General features: G+C 42.2%; 1 protein-coding gene across 5 annotated transcripts in view; it reads left to right on the plus strand.

Annotated features, from left to right (window-relative positions):
• Positions 1-20,343, plus strand: part of MROH1 (maestro heat like repeat family member 1) — a 143,780-nt gene that overhangs the window by 65,311 nt on the left and 58,126 nt on the right. For 3 of the 5 annotated variants that reach the window (XM_086875842.1, XM_086875857.1, XM_086875851.1), the window contains exons 24-29: positions 3,009-3,035; positions 7,162-7,410; positions 9,884-9,963; positions 12,957-13,068; positions 14,478-14,573; positions 17,541-17,645. In XM_086875842.1, coding sequence (XP_086731968.1) covers positions 3,009-3,035; positions 7,162-7,410; positions 9,884-9,963; positions 12,957-13,068; positions 14,478-14,573; positions 17,541-17,645 — 669 coding nt within the window. The remainder of the gene's footprint in view (positions 1-3,008; positions 3,036-7,161; positions 7,411-9,883; positions 9,964-12,956; positions 13,069-14,477; positions 14,574-17,540; positions 17,646-20,343) is intronic. The other 2 variants (XM_086875845.1, XM_086875865.1) reach the window with 1 other exon arrangement.

Here is a 20,343-nt window from a genome sequence, read left to right on the forward strand (position 1 = left end):
CGGGGAAATTCCCGGGAAATTCGGGGTTTTGGGGAATTTTTTGGGATTTTTGGGGATTTTTTGGGATTTTTTGGGATTTTTTTTTGATTTTTTTAAGGATTTTTTTGGGGAATTTTTTTGGGAATTTGGGGATTTTTTTGTATTTTTTAAGGATTTTTTGGGGAATTTTTGGGGGATTTTGGGGAAATTTTTTTTGGAAATTTTTTGGAATTTTTAGAGAAATTTATTTGGATTTTTTGGGGATTTTTTGGATTTTTTAAGGAATTTTTTTGGAATGTTTTTGGGATTTTGGGATTTTTTGGGATTTTTTGGGATTTTTTAGAGATTTTTTTGGGATTTTTTGGGGGATTTTGGGAAAATTTTTTGGGGAATTTTGGGGAATTTTTCGATAAATTTTTGGGGATTTTTTGGGGATTTTTTGGATTTTTTAAGGATTTTTTTGGGAATTTTTTTGGTATTTTTTAAGGATTTTTTGGGGAATTTTTTTGGGATTTTGGGGAAATTTTTTTTGGAAATTTTTTGGAATTTTTAGAGAAATTTATTTGGATTTTTTGGGGATTTTTTGGATTTTTTAAGGAATTTTTTTGGAATTTTTTTGGGATTTTGGGATTTTTTGGGATTTTTTGGGATTTTTTAGAGATTTTTTTGGGATTTTTTGGGGGATTTTGGGAAAATTTTTTGGGGAATTTTGGGGAATTTTTCGATAAATTTTTGGGGATTTTTTGGGGATTTTTTGGATTTTTTAAGGATTTTTTTGGGAATTTTTTTGGTATTTTTTAAGGATTTTTTGGGGAATTTTTTTGGGATTTTGGGGAAATTTTTTTTGGAAATTTTTTTGAATTTTTAGAGAAATTTATTTGGATTTTTTGGGGATTTTTTGGATTTTTTAAGGAATTTTTTTGGAATTTTTTTTGGATTTTGGGATTTTTTGGGATTTTTTGGGATTTTTTAGAGATTTTTTTGGGATTTTTTGGGGGGTTTTGGGGAAATTTTTTGGGGAATTTTGGGGAATTTTTCGATAAATTTTTGGGGATTTTTTGGGGATTTTTTGGATTTTTTAAGGATTTTTTTGGGAATTTTTTGGGGATTTTTTGGGATTTTTGGGGGGATTTTTTGGGGGATTTTGGGGAAATTTTTTTGGAAATTTTTGGGAATTTTTAGAGAAATTTTTTGGAATTTTTTTAGGATTTTTTTGATTTTTAAAGGATGTTTTTGGGGAATTTTTGGGGGGATTTGGGGATTTTTTTTATTTTTTAAGAATTTTTTTGGGAAGTTTTTAAGAATTTTTTTGGGATTTTGGGATTTTTTAGGGGGATTTTTGGGGATTTTTTTTGGAAATTTTTGGGAATTTTTAGAGAAATCTTTTGGGATTTTTTGGATTTTTTAAAGATTTTTTGGGGAATTTTTGGGGGGGATTTGGGAATTTTTTTGGATTTTTTAAGGATTTTTTTGGGAATTTTTTTGGATTTTTTGGGGGATTTTTTGGGATTTTTAAGAGATTTTTGGGAATATTTTTTTGGATTTTGGGGAAATTTTTTTGGAAATTTTTTGGAATTTTTCGAGAAATTTTTTGGGATTTTTTTTTTATTTTGGGGTTTTTTTTTTGAGATTTTGGACGATTTTTTGGGAATGTTCCAGGATTTTTTAGGGATTTCTGGGGGAATTTTACAGGAATTTTTGGGGATTTTGGGGGAATTTTTTTGTTGTTATTTTGGGGATTTTTTGGGAATCTTTGGGAATTATTTTGGGAAAAATTTTGGGATTTTTTAGGGATTTTTTAGGGATTTTGGGAGAGTTTTTTGGGATTTATTTGGGATTTTTTTAGGATTTTTTTGGGGATTTCTTGGAATTTGGGGGGGATTTTTGGGGCGATTTTTTGGGGGGGTTTTGAGGATTTTTTGGGAATTTTTGTGGGGATTTCTTGGGATTTTTTAGGGGGGATCATTTGGAATTTATGGGGGATTTTTTTGGAATTTTCCAGGAATTTTTAGGGATTTTGGGGGCAATTTTTTTAGAATTTTGTGGAGATTTTTTTAGGGATTTTTATGGGAATGTTCCAGGACTTTTTAGGGAATTCTGGGGGATTTTGGGGGAGTTTTTTTGAGGATTTTGAGAATTTTTGGGGGGAAATTTTTGGGGATTTTGGGAAAATTTTTCAGAATTTTTAGAGGAATTTTATTTATTTTTTTTTTATTTTGGGGGAATATTTTTTTATTTTTTATGGGAATTTTTTGGGATTTTTTGGGCATTTTTTGGAATTCTTATGGGAATTTTCCAGGATTTTTTGGGAATCTTTTTGGAATTTTTTAGTGGATTTTTTTTGGATTTTTTTTGAATTTTCCAGGAATTTTTAGGAATTTTTTGGGGATTTTTGGGGGGATTTTTGGAAGGATTTTCCAGGGATTTTCAGGGATTTTTGGGAATTTTGTTTGGAATTTATGGGGAGTTTTCTGGGGCAAATTTTCTGGGAATTTTTGGGAATATAAGAAAGATTTTCCAGGGATTTTTGGGGATTTTTTTAGGAATTTTCCAGAAATTTTCTGGGAATTTTCTGGGAATTATTGGTGGGAGTTTTTCCCCGGGGGTTCATTCCAAAGAATTCGGAGTTTTTGGGATTTGGGATTTTCCCACTGGAATTTCCTTATTCCCATTGGAATTTGGGGTTTTTTTCCAATGGAATTTTGTTTTTTCCAATGGAATTTGATTTTTCCCATGGGAATTCCATTTTTTTCCCAAGGGAATTCCGGTTTTTCCAATGGAATTTTGTTTTTTCCCTGGAAAATTTCATTTTTTCCTGTTGGAATTTGATTTTTCCCACAGGAATTTTGGGGGTTTTTCCATGGAAATTCCAATTTTTCCCACCAGAATTCCGATTTTTCCAATGGAATTTCCCTTTCCCTGTTGGAATTCCGCCTTTTTGGGTTTTTTCCCGTTGGAATTTTTGCTTTTCCCACCAAAATTTGGGATTTTCCTGATGGGAATTCTGATTTTTTTTTCCTCCCGTTCAGGTTCTGGGAATCAAAGTAGAGACCAAGGTAGGGAATTTTGGGAATTTTGGGAATTTCCTTGGAATTTTCTCTCTTTCTGCTTTTTTTTCCTCTCGTTTCTGGCTGGAATCGCTCCCTTGGAAAATTCCGGAATTCCCGGGAAAATTCCCGGGAAAAGGGGATGGGAAAAGGCTTTTGCTGGAAGGGGAGGATCCCAGAATTCCAAAATTTCGTCAATCCCAAAATTCCGTGATCCCAAATTTCTGGGATCCCGAAATTCCGTGATTCCATAAATTCCGCGATGCCGAATTTTTTGCGATCCCAGAATTCCGTGATTCCAAAATTCCACGATCCCAGAATTCCGTGATTCCATAAATTCCCTGATCCCAAATTTCTCTGATCCCAGAATTCCGTGATCCCAAATTTCTGGGATCCCAAAATTTCGTTGTTCCGTAAATTTTGTGATCCCAAATTTCTCTGATCCCAAAATTCCTTGATCCCGGAATTCCATGATCCGGAATTTCCGTGATCCCAAAATTCCACGATCCCAGAATTCCGTGATCCCAAATTTCTCTGATCCCGGAATTCCGTCGTTCCATAAACTCCAGAATTCCCTGATCCCGGAATTCCCTGATCCCAAATTTCCGGGATTCCAGAAATTCCGTATTCCCAGAATTCCGTCATTCCATAAATTCCAGAATTCCGTGATCTCAAATTTCTGGGATCCCAAAATTCCGTGATTCCATAAATTCCGTGATCCCGAATTTCCGTTATTCCATAAATTCCGCGATCCCGAATTTCCCTGATCCTGGAGTTCCACCATCCCAAATTTCCTTGATCCCGGAAATTCCGAGGCTTTGGATTTTTTTCCATGGAATTTTCCCTCTGGAATTCTCTCCTTGGGCTCCACTGACGCTTCTCCCTCGCTGCCACTAACGGCTCCAAATTCCCGGATTTTTCCCGGATTATTCCCAGATTTTTCCCGGATTATTCCCGGATTATTCCCGGATTTTTCCCGGATTTTTCCTGGATTTTTCCTGGATTTTTCCCGGATTTTTTTCCGGATTTTTCCCGGATTATTCCCAGATTTTTCCCGGATTATTCCCGGATTTTTCCCGGATTATTCCCGGATTTTTCCCAGATTTTTCCCGGATTATTCCCGGATTATTCCCGGATTTTTCCCGGATTATTCACGGATTTTCCCCGGATTTTTCCCGGATTTTTTCCGGATTTTTCCCGGATTATTCCCGGAATTTTCCTGGATTTTTCCCGGATTTTTCCCGGATTATTCCCAGATTTTTCCCGGATTATTCCCGGATTATTCCCGGATTTTTCCTGAACTTTTCCTGGATTTTTTCCGGATTTTTCCCGGATTATTCCCGGATTTTTCCCAGATTTTTCCCGGATTATTCCCGGATTATTCCCGGATTTTTCCCGGATTTTTCCCGGATTATTCCCGGATTTTTCCTGGATTTTTCCCGGATTTTTCCTGGATTTTTCCCAGCTTTTTCCCTGGATTATTTCCGGGTTTTTCCCAGATTTTTCCTGGATGATTCCCGGATTTTTTCCTGGATTATTTCCGGATTTTTTCCAGATTTTCCCCAGATTTTTCCTGGATTTTTTCCAGATTTTTCCCTGAATTTTTCTCTGATTTTCCCCAGATTTTTCCCTGGATTATTCCTGGATTATTCCCAAATTTATTCCTGGATTTATCCTGAGTTTTTCTTGGAGTTTTCCTGGATTTTTTCCAGATTTATCCTGGATTTTTCCATGATTTTTCTTGGATTTATCCTGGATTTATCCTGAATTTTCTGGGATTTTTCTGGGATTTTTCCTGGAGTTTTCCAGGATTTTTCTTGAATATTTCCCTGCATTATTCCCAGATTTTTCCCGGATTTTTTTCTTGAATTTATCCTGAATTTCTTCCCAGATCTTTCCCTGGTTTTCCCTGGATTTTTCTTGAATTTATTCTGGATTTTCTGTGATTTTTCTTAGATTTTTTTCCTGGATTTTTTGGGATTTTTCCTGGATTATTCCAAGATTTTTTCCCTGGATTTATCCTGAATTTTTCCCAGATTTTTCCTGGATTATTCCCAGATTTTTCCTGGATTTATCCTGAATTTTTCCTGGATTTTTCCTGGATTTTTCCTGGATTTTTCCTGGATTTTTCTTGAATTTATCCTGAATTTTTCTTGGATTCATCCTGGATTTATCCTGAATTTTTCCAGGATTTTTCCAGGATTTTTCCCATTTTTTTCCTGGGATTTTTCCAGGAATTCCCAGATTTCTCTGCCACTTTTCCGGGGAATTTGGGGCCGGAATTCCGGGCTCTGGGAGGGGCTGGCAATGAATTCATTCATTAATTGAGTCCTGATCTTTAATTAATTGTTAATAATTAATAAGTAATAATTATGGCCACAAACATAATAATAATAATAATAATAATAATAATAATAATAATAATAATAATAATAATAATAATAATAAAAATTAATGTTTAATAAATAACAAATAATAAATAATAAATAATGATTTAATTCCTTGATGAATCCATTGGAATCCATTATTTCATTAATTGAGTATTAATCCTTAATTAATTCCTGACCGCTGATCCCGGATTTTGGGATCCACTCCTGGTTTTTTGGCCAATCCAGGTTTTTGGGCTGATCCTGGATTTCAGGATCCACTCCCAAATTTCGGGATCTGCTCCTGGATCTCAGAATCTGTTCCTGGATTTCAGGATCCACTCCCAGATTTCAGGATCCATTCCTGGATTCCAGGATCCGTTCCAAATTTCCAGGATCCATTCCCAGATTTCAGGATCCAATCCCAGATTTCGAGATCCACTCCCGGATTTCGGGATCCGTTCCCAGTTTTCCGGATCCATTCCCACATTTCAGGATCCATTCCCAGATTTCAGGACCCACTCCCAGATTTCGAGATCCACTCCAGGATTTCAGGATCCCCCCCTGGATTTCGGGATCCACTCCAGGATTTCAGGATCCATTCCCAGATTCCGGGATCCACTCCTGGATTTCAGGATCCATTCCCAGATTCCGGGATCCATTCCCGGATTTCAGGATCCACTCCCGGATTTCCGGATCCACTCCCAGATTTCAGGATCCATTCCCAGATTCCGGGATCCATTCCCAGATTTCAGGATCCATTCCCGGATTCCGGGATCCATTCCCGGATTTCCGGATCCACTCCCAGATTTCAGGATCCATTCCCAGATTCTGGGATCCACTCCTGGATTTCAGGATCCATTCCCAGATTCCGGGATCCATTCCCAGATTTCAGGATCCATTCCCGGATTCCGGGATCCATTCCCGGATTTCAGGATCCACTCCAGGATTTCAGGATCCATTCCCAGATACTGGGATCCATTCCCGGATTTCAGGATCCACTCCCGGATTTCCGGATCCACTCCCAGATTTCAGGATCCATTCCCGGATTCCGGGATCCACTGCCAGATTTTGGGATCCACTCCCAGATTCCGGGATCCATTCCCGGATCCCGGGATCCATTCCCAGATTTCGGGATCCGTTCCCAGATTCCGGGATCCATTCCCGGATTTCAGGATCCACTCCCGGATTTCAGGATCCATTCCCGGATTCCGGGATCCATTCCCGGATTTCAGGATCCACTCCCGGATTTCAGGATCCGTTCCCAGATTCCGGGATCCATTCCCGGATCCCGGGATCCATTCCCAGATTCCGGGATCCATTCCCGGATTCCGGGATCCATTCCCGGATTTCGGGATCCACTCCCGGATTTCAGGATCCGTTCCCAGATTCCGGGATCCATTCCCGGATTCCGGGATCCATTCCCGGATTTCAGGATCCATTCCCGGATCCCGGGATCCATTCCCAGATTCCGGGATCCATTCCCGGATCCCGGGATCCATTCCCAGATTCCGGGATCCGTTCCCAGATTCCGGGATCCATTCCCGGATTCCGGGATCCATTCCCGGATTTCAGGATCCACTCCCGGATTTCAGGATCCGTTCCCAGATTCCGGGATCCATTCCCAGATTTCAGGATCCATTCCCGGATCCCGGGATCCATTCCCAGATTCCGGGATCCATTCCCGGATCCCGGGATCCGTTCCCAGATTTCAGGATCCATTCCCGGATCCCGGGATCCGTTCCCGCTGATCCGTTCCCTCCCCGCAGGATCCGACGCTGAAGTTGAGCCTCGCCCGCAGCATCTCCATGATCGGCCGAGCCCTGGCCAGAGGCAGCTCCCAGAATTCCGGGAATTGCGGGAAATTCGGGAATGGCTCCGGGAATTCCGGGAATGACCTCGGGAATTTCGAGAATGACTCCGGGAATTCCGGGAATGACCTCGGGAATGAGCCCCGGAAGGGCCCCGGGGGCTCCGTCAGCATCGCCCACAAGGCCGAGCTGGTGGCGCTGCTGGTGGTGAGACTGGGAGGGAACTGGGATGGACTGGGATGGGACTGGGAGGGACTGGGATGGACTGGGAGGGGACTGGGAGGGGACTGGGAGGAACTGGGATGGACTGGGAGGGGACTGGGAGGGGACTGGGAGGGACTGGGATGGACTGGGATGGACTGGGATGGACTGGGATGGACTGGGAGGGACTGGGAGGGACTGGGAGGGGACTGGGAGGGGACTGGGAGGGACTGGGATGGACTGGGAGGGACTGGGAGGGACTGGGAGGGACTGGGATGGACTGGGAGGGGACTGGGAGGGACTGGGATGGACTGGGAGGGACTGGGATGGACTGGGAGGGACTGGGAGGGGACTGGGAGGGACTGGGATGGACTGGGAGGGACTGGGATGGACTGGGAGGGACTGGGATGGACTGGGATGGACTGGGAGGGACTGGGATGGACTGGGATGGACTGGGATGGACTGGGAGGGACTGGGATGGACTGGGAGGGACTGGGATGGACTGGGATGGACTGGGATGGACTGGGAGATGATTGGGAGGGACTGGGATAAACTGGGATTAACTGGGATGGGAACTTGGATGAACTGGGATGGACTGGGAATAACTGGGATGGGAACTGGGAGAGAACTGGGATGGACTGGGATTAACTGGGGAGGGAACTGGGAGAGAACTGGGATGGACTGGGATTAACTGGGGAGGGAACTGGGATGGACTGGGATTAACTGGGGAGGGAACTGGGATGGATTGGGATTAACTGGGGAGGGAACTGGGATGGATTGGGATTAACTGGGGAGGGAACTGGGATGGATTGGGATTAACTGGGGAGGGAACTGGGATGGATTGGGATTAACTGGGGAGGGAACTGGGATGGATTGGGATTAACTGGGGAGGGAACTGGGATGGACTGGGATTAACTGGGGAGGGAACTGGGATGGATTGGGATTAACTGGGGAGGGAACTGGGATGGACTGGGATTAACTGGGAATGTCCACAGGAACAGAATCTGGGAATTCAGGAAATCCAAAGAATCCCAAAATTCCCACCCAAATCCTTTGGAATTCCTGCCCCAGCTGGGATCCCTGGGAACATCCCGGAACATTCTGGAACATTCCCATTGCATCCACCTGGGATCCCTGGGAACATCCCGGAACATTCCGGAACATTCCGGAACATTCCCATTCCTGCCCCACCTGGGATCCCTGGGAACATCCCGGAACATTCCGGAACATTCCCATTCCTGCCCCACCTGGGATCCCTGGGAACATCCCGGAACATCCCGGAACATTCCGGAACATTCCGGAACATTCCCATTGCATCCACCTGGGATCCCTGGGAACATCCCGGAACATTCCAGAACATTCCGGAACATTCCCATTCCATCCACCAGGGATCCCTGGGAACATCCCGGAACATTCCGGAACATTCCCATTCCTGCCCCACCTGGGATCCCTGGGAACATCCCGGAACATTCCGGAACATTCCCATTCCTGCCCCACCTGGGATCCCTGGGAACATCCCGGAACATTCCGGAACATTCCCATTGTATCCACCTGGGATCCCTGGGAACATCCCGGAACATCCCAGAACATTCCGGAACATTCCGGAACATTCCCATTCCTGCCCCACCTGGGATCCCTGGGAACATTCCGGAACATTCCGGAACATTCCCATTGTATCCACCTGGGATCCCTGGGAACATCCCGGAACATCCCAGAACATTCCGGAACATTCCCATTCCTGCCCCACCTGGGATCGCTGGGAACATCCCAGAACATCCCGGAACATCCCGGAACATCCCGGAACATTCCCATTCCTGCCCCACCGGGGATCCCTGGGAACATTCCGGAACATCCCAGAACATTCCGGAACATTCCCATTCCTGCCCCACCTGGGATCCCTGGGAACATCCCGGAACATTCCGGAACATTCCGGAACATTCCCATTCCTGCCCCACCTGGGATCCCTGGGAACATCCCGGAACATTCCGGAACATTCCCATTCCTGCCCCACCGGGGATCCCTGGGAACATCCCGGAACATTCCAGAACATTCCCATTGCATCCACCTGGGATCCCTGGGAACATTCCGGAACATCCCAGAACATTCCCATTCCTGCCCCACCGGGGATCCCTGGGAACATCCCGGAACATTCCGGAACATTCCAGAACATTCCCATTCCTGCCCCACCTGGGATCCCTGGGAACATCCCGGAACATTCCGGAACATTCCAGAACATTCCCATTCCATCCACCTGGGATCCCTGGGAACATCCCGGAACATTCCGGAACATTCCCATTCCTGCTCCACCTGGGATCCCTGGGAACATCCCGGAACATCCCAGAACATCCCAGACCATTCCGGAACATTCCGGACCGTTCCCATTCCATCCACCTGGGATCCCTGGGAACATCCCAGAACATTCCAGACCATTCCGGAACATTCCGGACCGTTCCCATTCCCGCTCTTTTCCTTTTCCCAGGAATTCCTGAAGGCGGAACCTCCGGACGCGCTCCGGACGCGGCTCCGGCAGCGAGCGCTCGACGCCTGCTCCCACCTCCTGTATCCCACAATTCCCGGAATTCCCAAAATTCCCACAATTCCCGAGCCGTGTTTTCCTTCCCTCTTTTTTTCCCAATTTTTCCCGGATTTTCCTGGTTTTTCCCTCTCATTTTTCCCTTTACTTTTTCCCAGCTTTTTCCCTTTTTTTCCCCATTTTTTTCCTCTAATTTTCCCGGTTTTTTCCTCTTTTTCCCAATTTTTCCTGGTTTTTTTCCTCTTTCTTCCCAATTTTTCCCAGTTTTTTCCTCTCTTTCTTCCCATTTTTTTCCCATTTTTTCCCTCTTTTTTCTCTCATTTTTCCATCTTTCTTCCCTCTTTTTCCTCTTATTTTTCCCAATTTTTTCCTCTCATTTTCCCCAATTTTTTCCTCTCATTTTCCCCAATTTTTTCCTCTTATTTTTCCAGCTTTTTCCCTTTTTTCCCCCATTTTTCCCCCTCATTTTCCCATTTTTTTTCCTCTTTTTCCTCTCATTTTCCCCCATTTTCCCCATTTTTTCTTTCATTTTCCCATTTTTTTTCCATTTTTTCCCCTCATTTTTCCTCTCATTTTTCCTGATTTTTTCCCTCTAATTTTTCCCAATTTTTTCCTCTTATTTTTTCCAGCTTTTTCCCTTTTTTTCCCCATTTTTTTCCTCTAATTTTCCTGGTTTTTTCCACTTTTTCCCAATTTTTCCTGTTTTTTTTCCTCTTTCTTCCCAATTTTTCCCTGTTTTTTCCTCTCTTTCTTCCCATTTTTTTCCCATTTTTTTCCTCTTTTTTCTCTCATTTTTCCATCTTTTTTTCCATTTTTTCCTCTCATTTTTCCTGATTTTTTCCCTCTAATTTTTCCCAATTTTTTCCTCTTACTTTTCCAGATTTTTCCCTTTCTTTTTCCCATTTTTTTTCTCTAATTTTCCTCATTTTTTCCTCTCTTTCTTCCCATTTTTTCCCCATTTTTTCCCTTTTTTCTCTCATTTTTCCATCTTTTTTCCAGTTTTTTCCCCCATTTTTCCTCTTATTTTTCCAGCTTTTTCCACTTTTTTTCCCAGTTTTTTTCCCTCTCAATTTTCCCATTTTTTCTCTCACTTTTCCATCATTTTTCCATCTTTTTCCCTCATTTTTCCTCTCATTTTTCCATCTTTTTTCCAGTTTTTTCCCTCATTTTTCCTCTCATTTTTCCTGGGTTTTTTCCCTCTTTTTCCTCTCATTTTCCCCATTTTTTTTCTCTTATTTTTCCAGCTTTTTCCCCTTTTTTTTCCCCATTTTTTCCCCTCATTTTTCCTGGTTTTTTCCACTTTCCCCCCTCATTTTTCCCTCTTTTTTCCTCTCATTTTTCCCCTCTTTTTTCCTCTAATTTTTCCCAATTTTTTCCTCTTACTTTTCCAGCTTTTTCCCTTTTCTTCCCCATTTTTTCCCCATTTTTTCCCCGTTTTTTTCCCACTTTTCGCCCTCATTTTTCCCTCTTTTCCCCCCTCATTTTCCCCAATTTTTTCCCATTTTTCTCATTTTTTCTCTCATTTTTCCCCTCATTTTTCCCAATTTTTTCCTCTTACTTTTTACAGCTTTTTCCTCTTTTTTCTAATTTTTTTGCTCTTATTTTTCCCAGGTTTTTTCCTCTTTTTTTTCCCAATTCTTCCCATTTTCCCCCTCTTTTTTCCTCTCGTTTTTCCCAATTTTTTCCTCTAATTTTTCCCAATTTTTTCCTCTTACTTCTCCAGCTTTTCCCCCTTTTTCCCATTTTTTTCTCTCATTTTCTTCGTTTTTTCCTTCTTTTTCCTCTCATTTTCCCCAATTTTTTCCTCTTATTTTTCCCTCCTTTTTTCCCTCTTTTCTCCCTCCCCCAAACCCCAAAATTCCCCTTCCCAACCTTTTCCCCAAACCCCTCCCAAAAAAAAATAAAAAAAAAATCCCTTCCCAACAAAGAATTCCCAACAATTCCTGACCATTCCCATTCCCCATTCCCGACCATTCCCAACAATTCCCAAAAATTCCCAACAATTCCCGACCATTCCCAACCATTCCCGACCATTCCCAGCCATTCCCAACCATTCCCGACCATTCCCAGCCATTCCCAACCATTCCCGACCATTCCCAACCATTCCCAACCATTCCCGACAATTCCCAACAATTCCCAACAATTCCCATTCCCTATTCCCAACAATTCCCAGCCATTCCCGACCATTCCCAACCATTCCCGACAATTCCCGACAATTCCCAACAATTCTCAACAATTCCCGACCATTCCCAACCATTCCCAGCCATTCCCATTCCCCATTCCCGACCATTCCCGACCATTCCCAAAAATTCCCAACAATTCCTGACCATTCCCAACCATTCCCAACCATTCCCAGCAAGTCCCGACCATTCCCGACCATTCCCGACCATTCCCAGCCATTCCCGACCATTCCCAACCATTCCCGAGAATTCCCGAGAATTCCCAACAATTCCTGACCATTCCCGACCATTCCCAACCATTCCCGACTGTTCCCAACCATTCCCAACCATTCCCAACCATTCCCAACCATTCCCAACCATTCCCAACCATTCCCAGCCATTCCCGACCATTCCCATTCCCAACCATTCCCAACCATTCCCAACCATTCCCGACCATTCCCAACCATTCCCAACCATTCCCAGCCATTCCCGACCATTCCCAAAAATTCCCAACAATTCCCGACCATTCCCAACCATTCCAAACAATTCCCAAAAATTCCCAACAATTCCCGACCATTCCCAACAATTCCCGACCATTCCCATTCCCCATTCCCGACCATTCCCAACAATTCCCAACCATTCCCGACCATTCCCAGCCATTCCCAACAATTCCCAGCCATTCCCAACCATTCCCAGCCATTCCCGACCATTCCCGACCATTCCTGACAATTCCCAACAATTCCCAGCCATTCCCGACCATTCCTGGCAATTCCTAACAATTCCCGCCCAATTCCCATTCCCGCCCATTCCCATTCCCGCCCATTCCCATTCCCGGCTTTTTCCTTATCCCGGGATTTCAGGGCGCTGGAGCCTCCCCTGGGCGATTCCGAGCGCTCGGAGCTGCTGGACTCGGCCTTGGGCAGCGTCCTGGGGCTGGAATGGCCCAAAATCCGGGAACAGCCCGGAGAGCCGGTGGGAATCCGGGAAAATCGGGAATTCTGGGGGAAAATCGGGAATTCTGGGGGGGGAAATGGGAATTATGGGGGGGAAATCGGGAATTCTGGGGGGGAAATTGGGAATTCTGGGGGGGAAATGGGAATTCTGGGGGGGAAATTTGGGAATTCTGGGGGGAAAAATCGGGAATTCTGGGGGGGAAAATGGGAATTCTGGGGGGAAATTGGGAATTCTGGGGGGGAAATGGGAATTCTGGGGGGAAAATTTGGGAATTCTGGGGGGAAAATTTGGGAATTCTGTGAGGAAATTGGTAATTCTGGGGGGAAAATTGGGAATTCTGGGGGAAATTCGCAGAAAAGTTGGGAATTTGGGGGGAAAATTCAGGAATTCTGGGGGAAAAATCGGGAATTCTGGGGGGAAAATCGGGAATTCTGGGGGAAATTGGGAATTCTGGGGGGAAAATTGGGAATTCTGGGGGGAAATTGGGAATTCTGGGGGGAAAATCAGGAATTTTGGGCGGGAAATTGGGAATTCTGGGGGGAAATTGGGAATTCTGGGGGGGAAATTTGGGAATTCTGGAGGGGAAAATTGGAATTCTGGGGGGAAAATTGGGAATTCTGGGGGGGGAATGGGAATTCTGGGGGGAAATTGGGAATTCTGGGGGGAAATTGGGAATTCTGGGGATAATCAGCAAAAAAATTGGGAATTCTGGGGAAAAATGGGAATTGTGGGCGGAAAATCTGGGAATTTGGGAAAAAAATGGGAATTCTGGGGGGAAATCGGGAATTCTGAGGGGAAATTGGGAATTCTGGGGGGGAAATTGGGAATTCTGGGGATAATCAGCAAAAAAATTGGGAATTCTGCGGGGAAAATTGGGAATTGTGGGCGGAAAATCTGGGAATTTGGGAAAAAAATGGGAATTCTGGGGGGAAATCGGGAATTCTGGGGGGGAAATTGGGACTTGTTGGGGAAAAATTGGGAATTCTGGGGGAAAATTGGGAATTCTGGGGGAAATCGGCAGAAAAATTGGGAATTGTGGCGGAAATTGGTGGAAAAATTGGGTATTCTGGGGGAAAATTTGGGAAATCTGGGAGGAAATTGGGACTTCAGGGGGGAAAATCAGGAATTTTGGGGAAAATTTGGAATTGTAGGGGGGGAAAAATGGGAATTCACGGAAGAAAATCTGGAATTGTGGGGGAAAAACTGGGAATTCTGGGGGAAAATTGGGAATTTTGGGGGAAAATTGGGAATTCTGGGGGAGATGGGTGAAAAAATTGGGAATTTCAACTCAAAAATCGGGGAATTTCACCCAAAAAATCCAGAATTTCCCTCCAAAACTCCAGAATTTCCCCCCAAAATTCCGGAAAACTCCAAAATTCCCGGGTTTTTTTTTGGGATTGGCCGGAATTCCGGGGTTTTTTTCCCAGGATTTGCTGCGGGAAGCGCTGGGATCCCTCTTGGAGCTGCTCCAGGAGCTCCTCCGGAGGCGCCTGAACCCCCACGGACTCCAGGAGATCTTTGCCGTGAGTTTCCCGGGAATTCCGGGAATTCTGGGAATTTTGGGGGGAATTTGGGGGAGTTCTGGGAATTTTGGGAATTTTTAGGGATTTTTTGGGAGTTTTTTGGAGGATTTTTTTGGAATTTTTTGGGATTTGGGGGGAAATTTTTGGGAATTTCTTGGGGACTTTTTGGGAATTTTTTTGGATTTTGGGGGGATTTTTTTTAAATTTTTGGGGGGTTTTTTTGGAATTTCCTGGGGATTTTTTGGGAATTTTTTGGGATTTTGGGGGGATTTTTTTGACATTTCTTGGAAATTTTTTGGGAATTTCTTGGGGATTTTTTGGGAATTTTTGGGGAGTTTGGGGGGATTTTTTTTAATTTTGGGGGGATTTTTTTGAAATTTCTTGGGAATTTTTGGGGGATTTTTTGGGAATTTTTTTGAATTTTGGGGGAATGTTTTGGGAATTTTTTGGGATTTTGGGGGGATTTTTTTGACATTTCTTGGAAATTTTTTGGGAATTTCTTGGGGATTGTTTGGGAATTTTTGGGAATTTTGGGGGGGGATTTTTTTGGAATTTCTTGGGGATTTTTTGGGAATTTTTGGGGGATGTTTTGGGAATTTTTGGGGATTTTGAGGGGATTTTTTGGGGATTTTTTGGGAATTTTGGGGGAATTTCTTCGGAATTTTTTGGGATTTTTGGGGGGATTTTTTTGGAATTTCTTGAGAATTTTGGGGGGATTTTTAAAATTTTTTTTGAATTTCAGGAATTTCGGGGAATTTTTGGTGAATTTTTGGGAATTTTGGGGGGATTTTTTGGGGTTTTTTTTTAATTTCTTGGGAATTTGGGGGATTTTGGGGGAATTTTTTGGGAATTTTTTGGGGAATTTTGGGAATTTTTTGGGGTCTGGCTGAGAGGAAAGTCTGAGAATTTTGAGAATTCTGGGAATGGGAATGGGAATGAGATGGAAATTCTTGGAATTCAGGGAATGGGCAAATTCCAAAGAATTGGAAATTTGGAACTGGGAATTCTGGGAATTCTGGGAGTGGGAATTCCGGGAATTTTTCACCGCCCAATCCCAACCTTTTCCCCTCCACAATTCCCAGATTTTCCCCTCCAGAATTCCAGGATTTTTTCCTTGCAAAATTCCACAGTTTTCCCCTCAGAATTCCCAGATTTCCCTCAGAATTCCCAGATTCCCCTCAGAATTCCCAGATTTCCCCCAGAATTCCCAGATTTCCCCTCAGAATTCCCAGATTTCCCCCAGAATTCCCAGATTTCCCCTCAGAATTCCCAGATTTCCCCTCAGATTTCCCTCAGAATTCCCAGATTTCCCTCAGAATTCCCAGAATTCCCTCAGAATTCCCAGATTTCCCCTCAGAATTCCCAGATTTCCCCAGATTTCCTCTCAGAATTCCCAGATTTCCCCAGATTTCCTCTCAGAATTCCCAGATTTCCCCTCAGAATTCCCAGATTTCCCTCAGAATTCCCAGATTTCCCCTCAGAATTCCCAGATTTCCCTCAGAATTCCCAGATTTCCCCCCAGAATTCCCAGATTTCCCCAGATTTCCCTCAGAATTCCCAGATTTCCCTCAGAATTCCCAGATTTCCCCTCAGAATTCCCAGATTTCCCTCAGAATTCCCAGATTTCCCCCAGAATTCCCAGATTTCCCCCACAATTCCCAGATTTCCCTCAGAATTCCCAGATTCCCCTCAGAATTCCCAGATTCCCCTCAGAATTCCCAGATTTCCCCCAGAATTCCCAGATTTCCCCTCAGAATTCCCAGAATTCCCCTCAGAATTCCCAGATTTCCCTCAGAATTCCCAGATTTCCCCCCAGAATTCCCAGAATTCCCCAGATTTCCCGCAGAATTCCCAGATTTCCCCCAGAATTCCCAGATTTCCCTCAGAATTCCCAGATTTCCCTTCAGAATTCCCAGATTTCCCCCAGAATTCCCAGATTTCCCTCAGAATTCCCAGATTTCCCCAGAATTCCCAGATTTCCCCAGATTTCCCCAGAATTCCCAGATTTCCCCTCAGAATTCCCAGATTTCCCCCAGAATTCCCAGATTTCCCCTCAGAATTCCCAGATTTCCCCTCCCAATTCCCAGATTTCCCCCAGAATTCCCAGATTTCCCCTCAGAATTCCCAGAATTCCCCTCAGATTTCCCCTCAGAATTCCCCTCAGAATTCCCAGATTCCCCTCAGAATTCCCAGATTTCCCCTCAGAATTCCCAGATTTCCCTCAGAAATCCCAGATTTCCCCCAGAATTCCCAGATTTCCCCAGAATTCCCAGATTTCCCCTCAGAATTCCCAGATTTCCCTCAGAATTCCCAGATTTCCCCCCAGAATTCCCAGATTTCCCCAGATTTCCCCTCAGAATTCCCAGATTTCCCCCCAGAATTCCCAGATTTCCCCCCACAATTCCCAGATTTCCCTCAGAATTCCCAGATTTCCCCTCAGAATTCCCAGATTTCCCCCAGAATTCCCAGATTTCACTCAGAATTCCCAGATTCCCCTCAGAATTCCCAGATTTCCCCTCAGAATTCCCAGATTTCCCCAGATTTCCCCTCAGAATTCCCAGATTTCCCCTCAGAATTCCCAGATTTCCCCTCAGAATTCCCAGATTTCCCCCCAGAATTCCCAGATTTCCCCAGATTTCCCTCAGAATTCCCAGATTTCCCTCAGAATTCCCAGATTTCCCTCAGAATTCCCAGATTTCCCCTCAGAATTCCCAGATTTCCCTCAGAATTCCCAGATTTCCCCACAGAATTCCCAGATTTCCCCCAGAATTCCCAGATTTCCCTCAGAATTCCCAGAATTCCCCTCAGAATTCCCAGATTTCCCCTCAGAATTCCCAGATTTCCCCAGATTTCCCCCAGAATTCCCAGATTTCCCCTCAGAATTCCCAGATTTCCCTCAGAATTCCCAGATTTCCCTCAGAATTCCCAGATTTCCCTCAGAATTCCCAGATTTTCGCTCATTCCCAGCATTTAGGGCCCTGGATCCGATCCCCGCGGGCTCCGGAGCGGGAAGGCGCCGTCGCCCTCAGCAATTCCCTCCTGCGATTCTTCCTGCGCCATCTCCGCGTCAACGTGAGTTCAGCCCCATTTATCCCGGATTTCGGGCCTTTTCCCAGAAAATTCCCAGGTTTTTTATATTTATCCCAATATTCTGGGGCTTTTCCCAGAAAATTCCCAGATTTTTTATATTTATCCTGATTTTTGGGGGATTTTTCCCAGAAAATTCCCAGATTTTTGATATTTGTCCTGATTTTTTGGGGATTTTTCCCAGAAAATTCCCAGATTTTTGATATTTATCCCAATTTTCTGGGGGTTTTTCCAGTAAAATTCCCGGATTTTTTTATATTTATCCCAATTTTCAGGGATTTTTTCAATCAAATTCCCAGATTTTTGATATTTATCCTGATTTTTGGGGGATTTTTCCCATAAAATTCCTGGATTTTTTCTATTTATCCTGATTTTCTGGGGCTTTTCCCAGAAAATTCCCAGATTTTTTATCTTTATCCTGATTTTCTTGGGGTTTTTCCAGTAAAATTCCCAGATTTTTTTATATTTATCCCAATTTTTGGGGCTTTTCCCATAAAATTCCCAGATTTTTTATATTTATCCTGATTTTTTGGGTGATTTTCCCATAAAATTCCTGGATTTTTATATATTTATCCCGATTTTTCCAATAAAAGTCCCGGATTTTTTATATTTATCCTGATTTTTTGGGATTTTTCCAATAAAATTCCCAGATTTTTTTATATTTATCCCAATTTTTGGGGATTTTTCCCATGAAATTCCCAGATTTTTGATATTTATCCTGATTTTTGGGGGCTTTTCCCAATAAAATTCCCAGATTTTTGATATTTATCCCGATTTTTCCCATAAAATTCCAGGACTTTTTATATTTATCCTGATTTTTGGGGGATTTTTCCCATAAAATTCCCAGATTTTTTATATTTATCCCAATTTTTCCCATAAAATTCCCAGATTTTTTATATTTATCCCGATTTTTGGGGATTTTTCCAATAAAATTCCCAGATTTTTTTATATTTATCCCAATTTTCAGTGATTTTTCCCATGAAATTCCCAGATTTTTTATATTTATCCTGATTTTTAGGGGATTTTACCCATAAAATTCCCAGATTTTTTATATTTATCCCGATTTTTGGGGGATTTTTCCCAGAAAATTCCTGGATTTTTTATATTTATCCTGATTTTTGGGGATTTTTCCAATAAAATTCTCGGATTTTTTATATTTATCCCAATTTTTGGGGATTTTTCCAATAAAATTCCCAGATTTTTTATATTTATCCTGATTTTTGGGGGCTTTTCCCAATAAAATTCCCAGATTTTTGATATTTATCCCAATTTTTCCCATAAAATTCCAGGACTTTATATATTTATCCCAATTTTTGGGGATTTTTCCAATAAAATTCCCAGATTTTTTATATTTATCCCAATTTTCAGTGATTTTTCCCATGAAATTCCCAGATTTTTTTATATTTATCCTGATTTTTGGGGGATTTTTCTTATAAAATTCCCAGATTTTTTATATTTATCCCGATTTTTCCAATAAAATTCCCAGATTTTTTATATTTATCCCGATTTTTCCAATAAAATTCCTGGATATTTTTTATTTATCCTGACTTTCTTGGGGTTTTTCCAGTAAAATTCCCGGATTTTTTTATATTTATCCCGAATTTCCGGGGCTTTTCCCATAAAATTCCCAGATTTTTGATATTTATCCTGATTTTCTGGGGCTTTTCCCAGAAAATTGCCAGATTTTTTATATTTATCCCGATTTTTCCCATAAAATTCCCGGATTTTTTATATTTATCCTGATTTTTGGGGGATTTTTCCCATAAAATTCCCAGATTTTTTATATTTATCCTGATTTTTGGGGATTTTTCCAATAAAATTCCCAGATTTTTTTATATTTATCCCAATTTTCGGGGATTTTTCCCATGAAATTCCCAGATTTTTGATATTTATCCCAATTTTTGGGGGCTTTTCCCAATAAAATTCCCAGATTTTTGATATTTATCCCGATTTTTCCCATAAAATTCACGGATTTTTGATATTTGTCCTGATTTTTTGGGGGATTTTCCCATAAAATTCCCAGATTTTTTATATTTATCCTGATTTTTCCAATAAAATTCCCGGATTTTTTATATTTATCCTGATTTTTGGGGGATTTTTCCCATAAAATTCCCAGATTTTTTATATTTATCCTGATTTTTCCAATAAAATTCCCAGATTTTTTATATTTATCCTGATTTTTGGGGGATTTTTCCCATAAAATTCCCAGATTTTTTATATTTATCCTGATTTTTGGGGATTTTTCCAATAAAATTCCCAGATGTTTTATATTTATCCTGATTTTTGGGGATTTTTCCAATAAAATTCCCGGATTTTTTATATTTATCCCAATTTTTGGGGATTTTTCCAATAAAATTCCCAGATTTTTTTATATTTATCCCAATTTTCGGGGATTTTTCCCATAAAATTCCCAGATTTTTTGATATTTATCCCGATTTTCTGGGGCTTTTCCCATAAAATTCCCAGATTTTTTATATTTATCCTGATTTTTCACATAAAATTCCCGGATTTTTGATATTTATCCTGATTTTTCCCATAAAATTCCAGGGCTTTATATATTTATCCCAATTTTTGGGGATTTTTCCAATAAAATTCCCAGATTTTTTTATATTTATCCCAATTTTCAGTGATTTTTCCCATGAAATTCCCAGATTTTTTATATTTATCCTGATTTTTGGGGGAT

This window comes from Cyanistes caeruleus, chromosome 1, assembly GCF_971803275.1.
Source record: "Cyanistes caeruleus chromosome 1, bCyaCae1.hap1.1, whole genome shotgun sequence".
NCBI lineage: Eukaryota > Metazoa > Chordata > Aves > Passeriformes > Paridae > Cyanistes > Cyanistes caeruleus.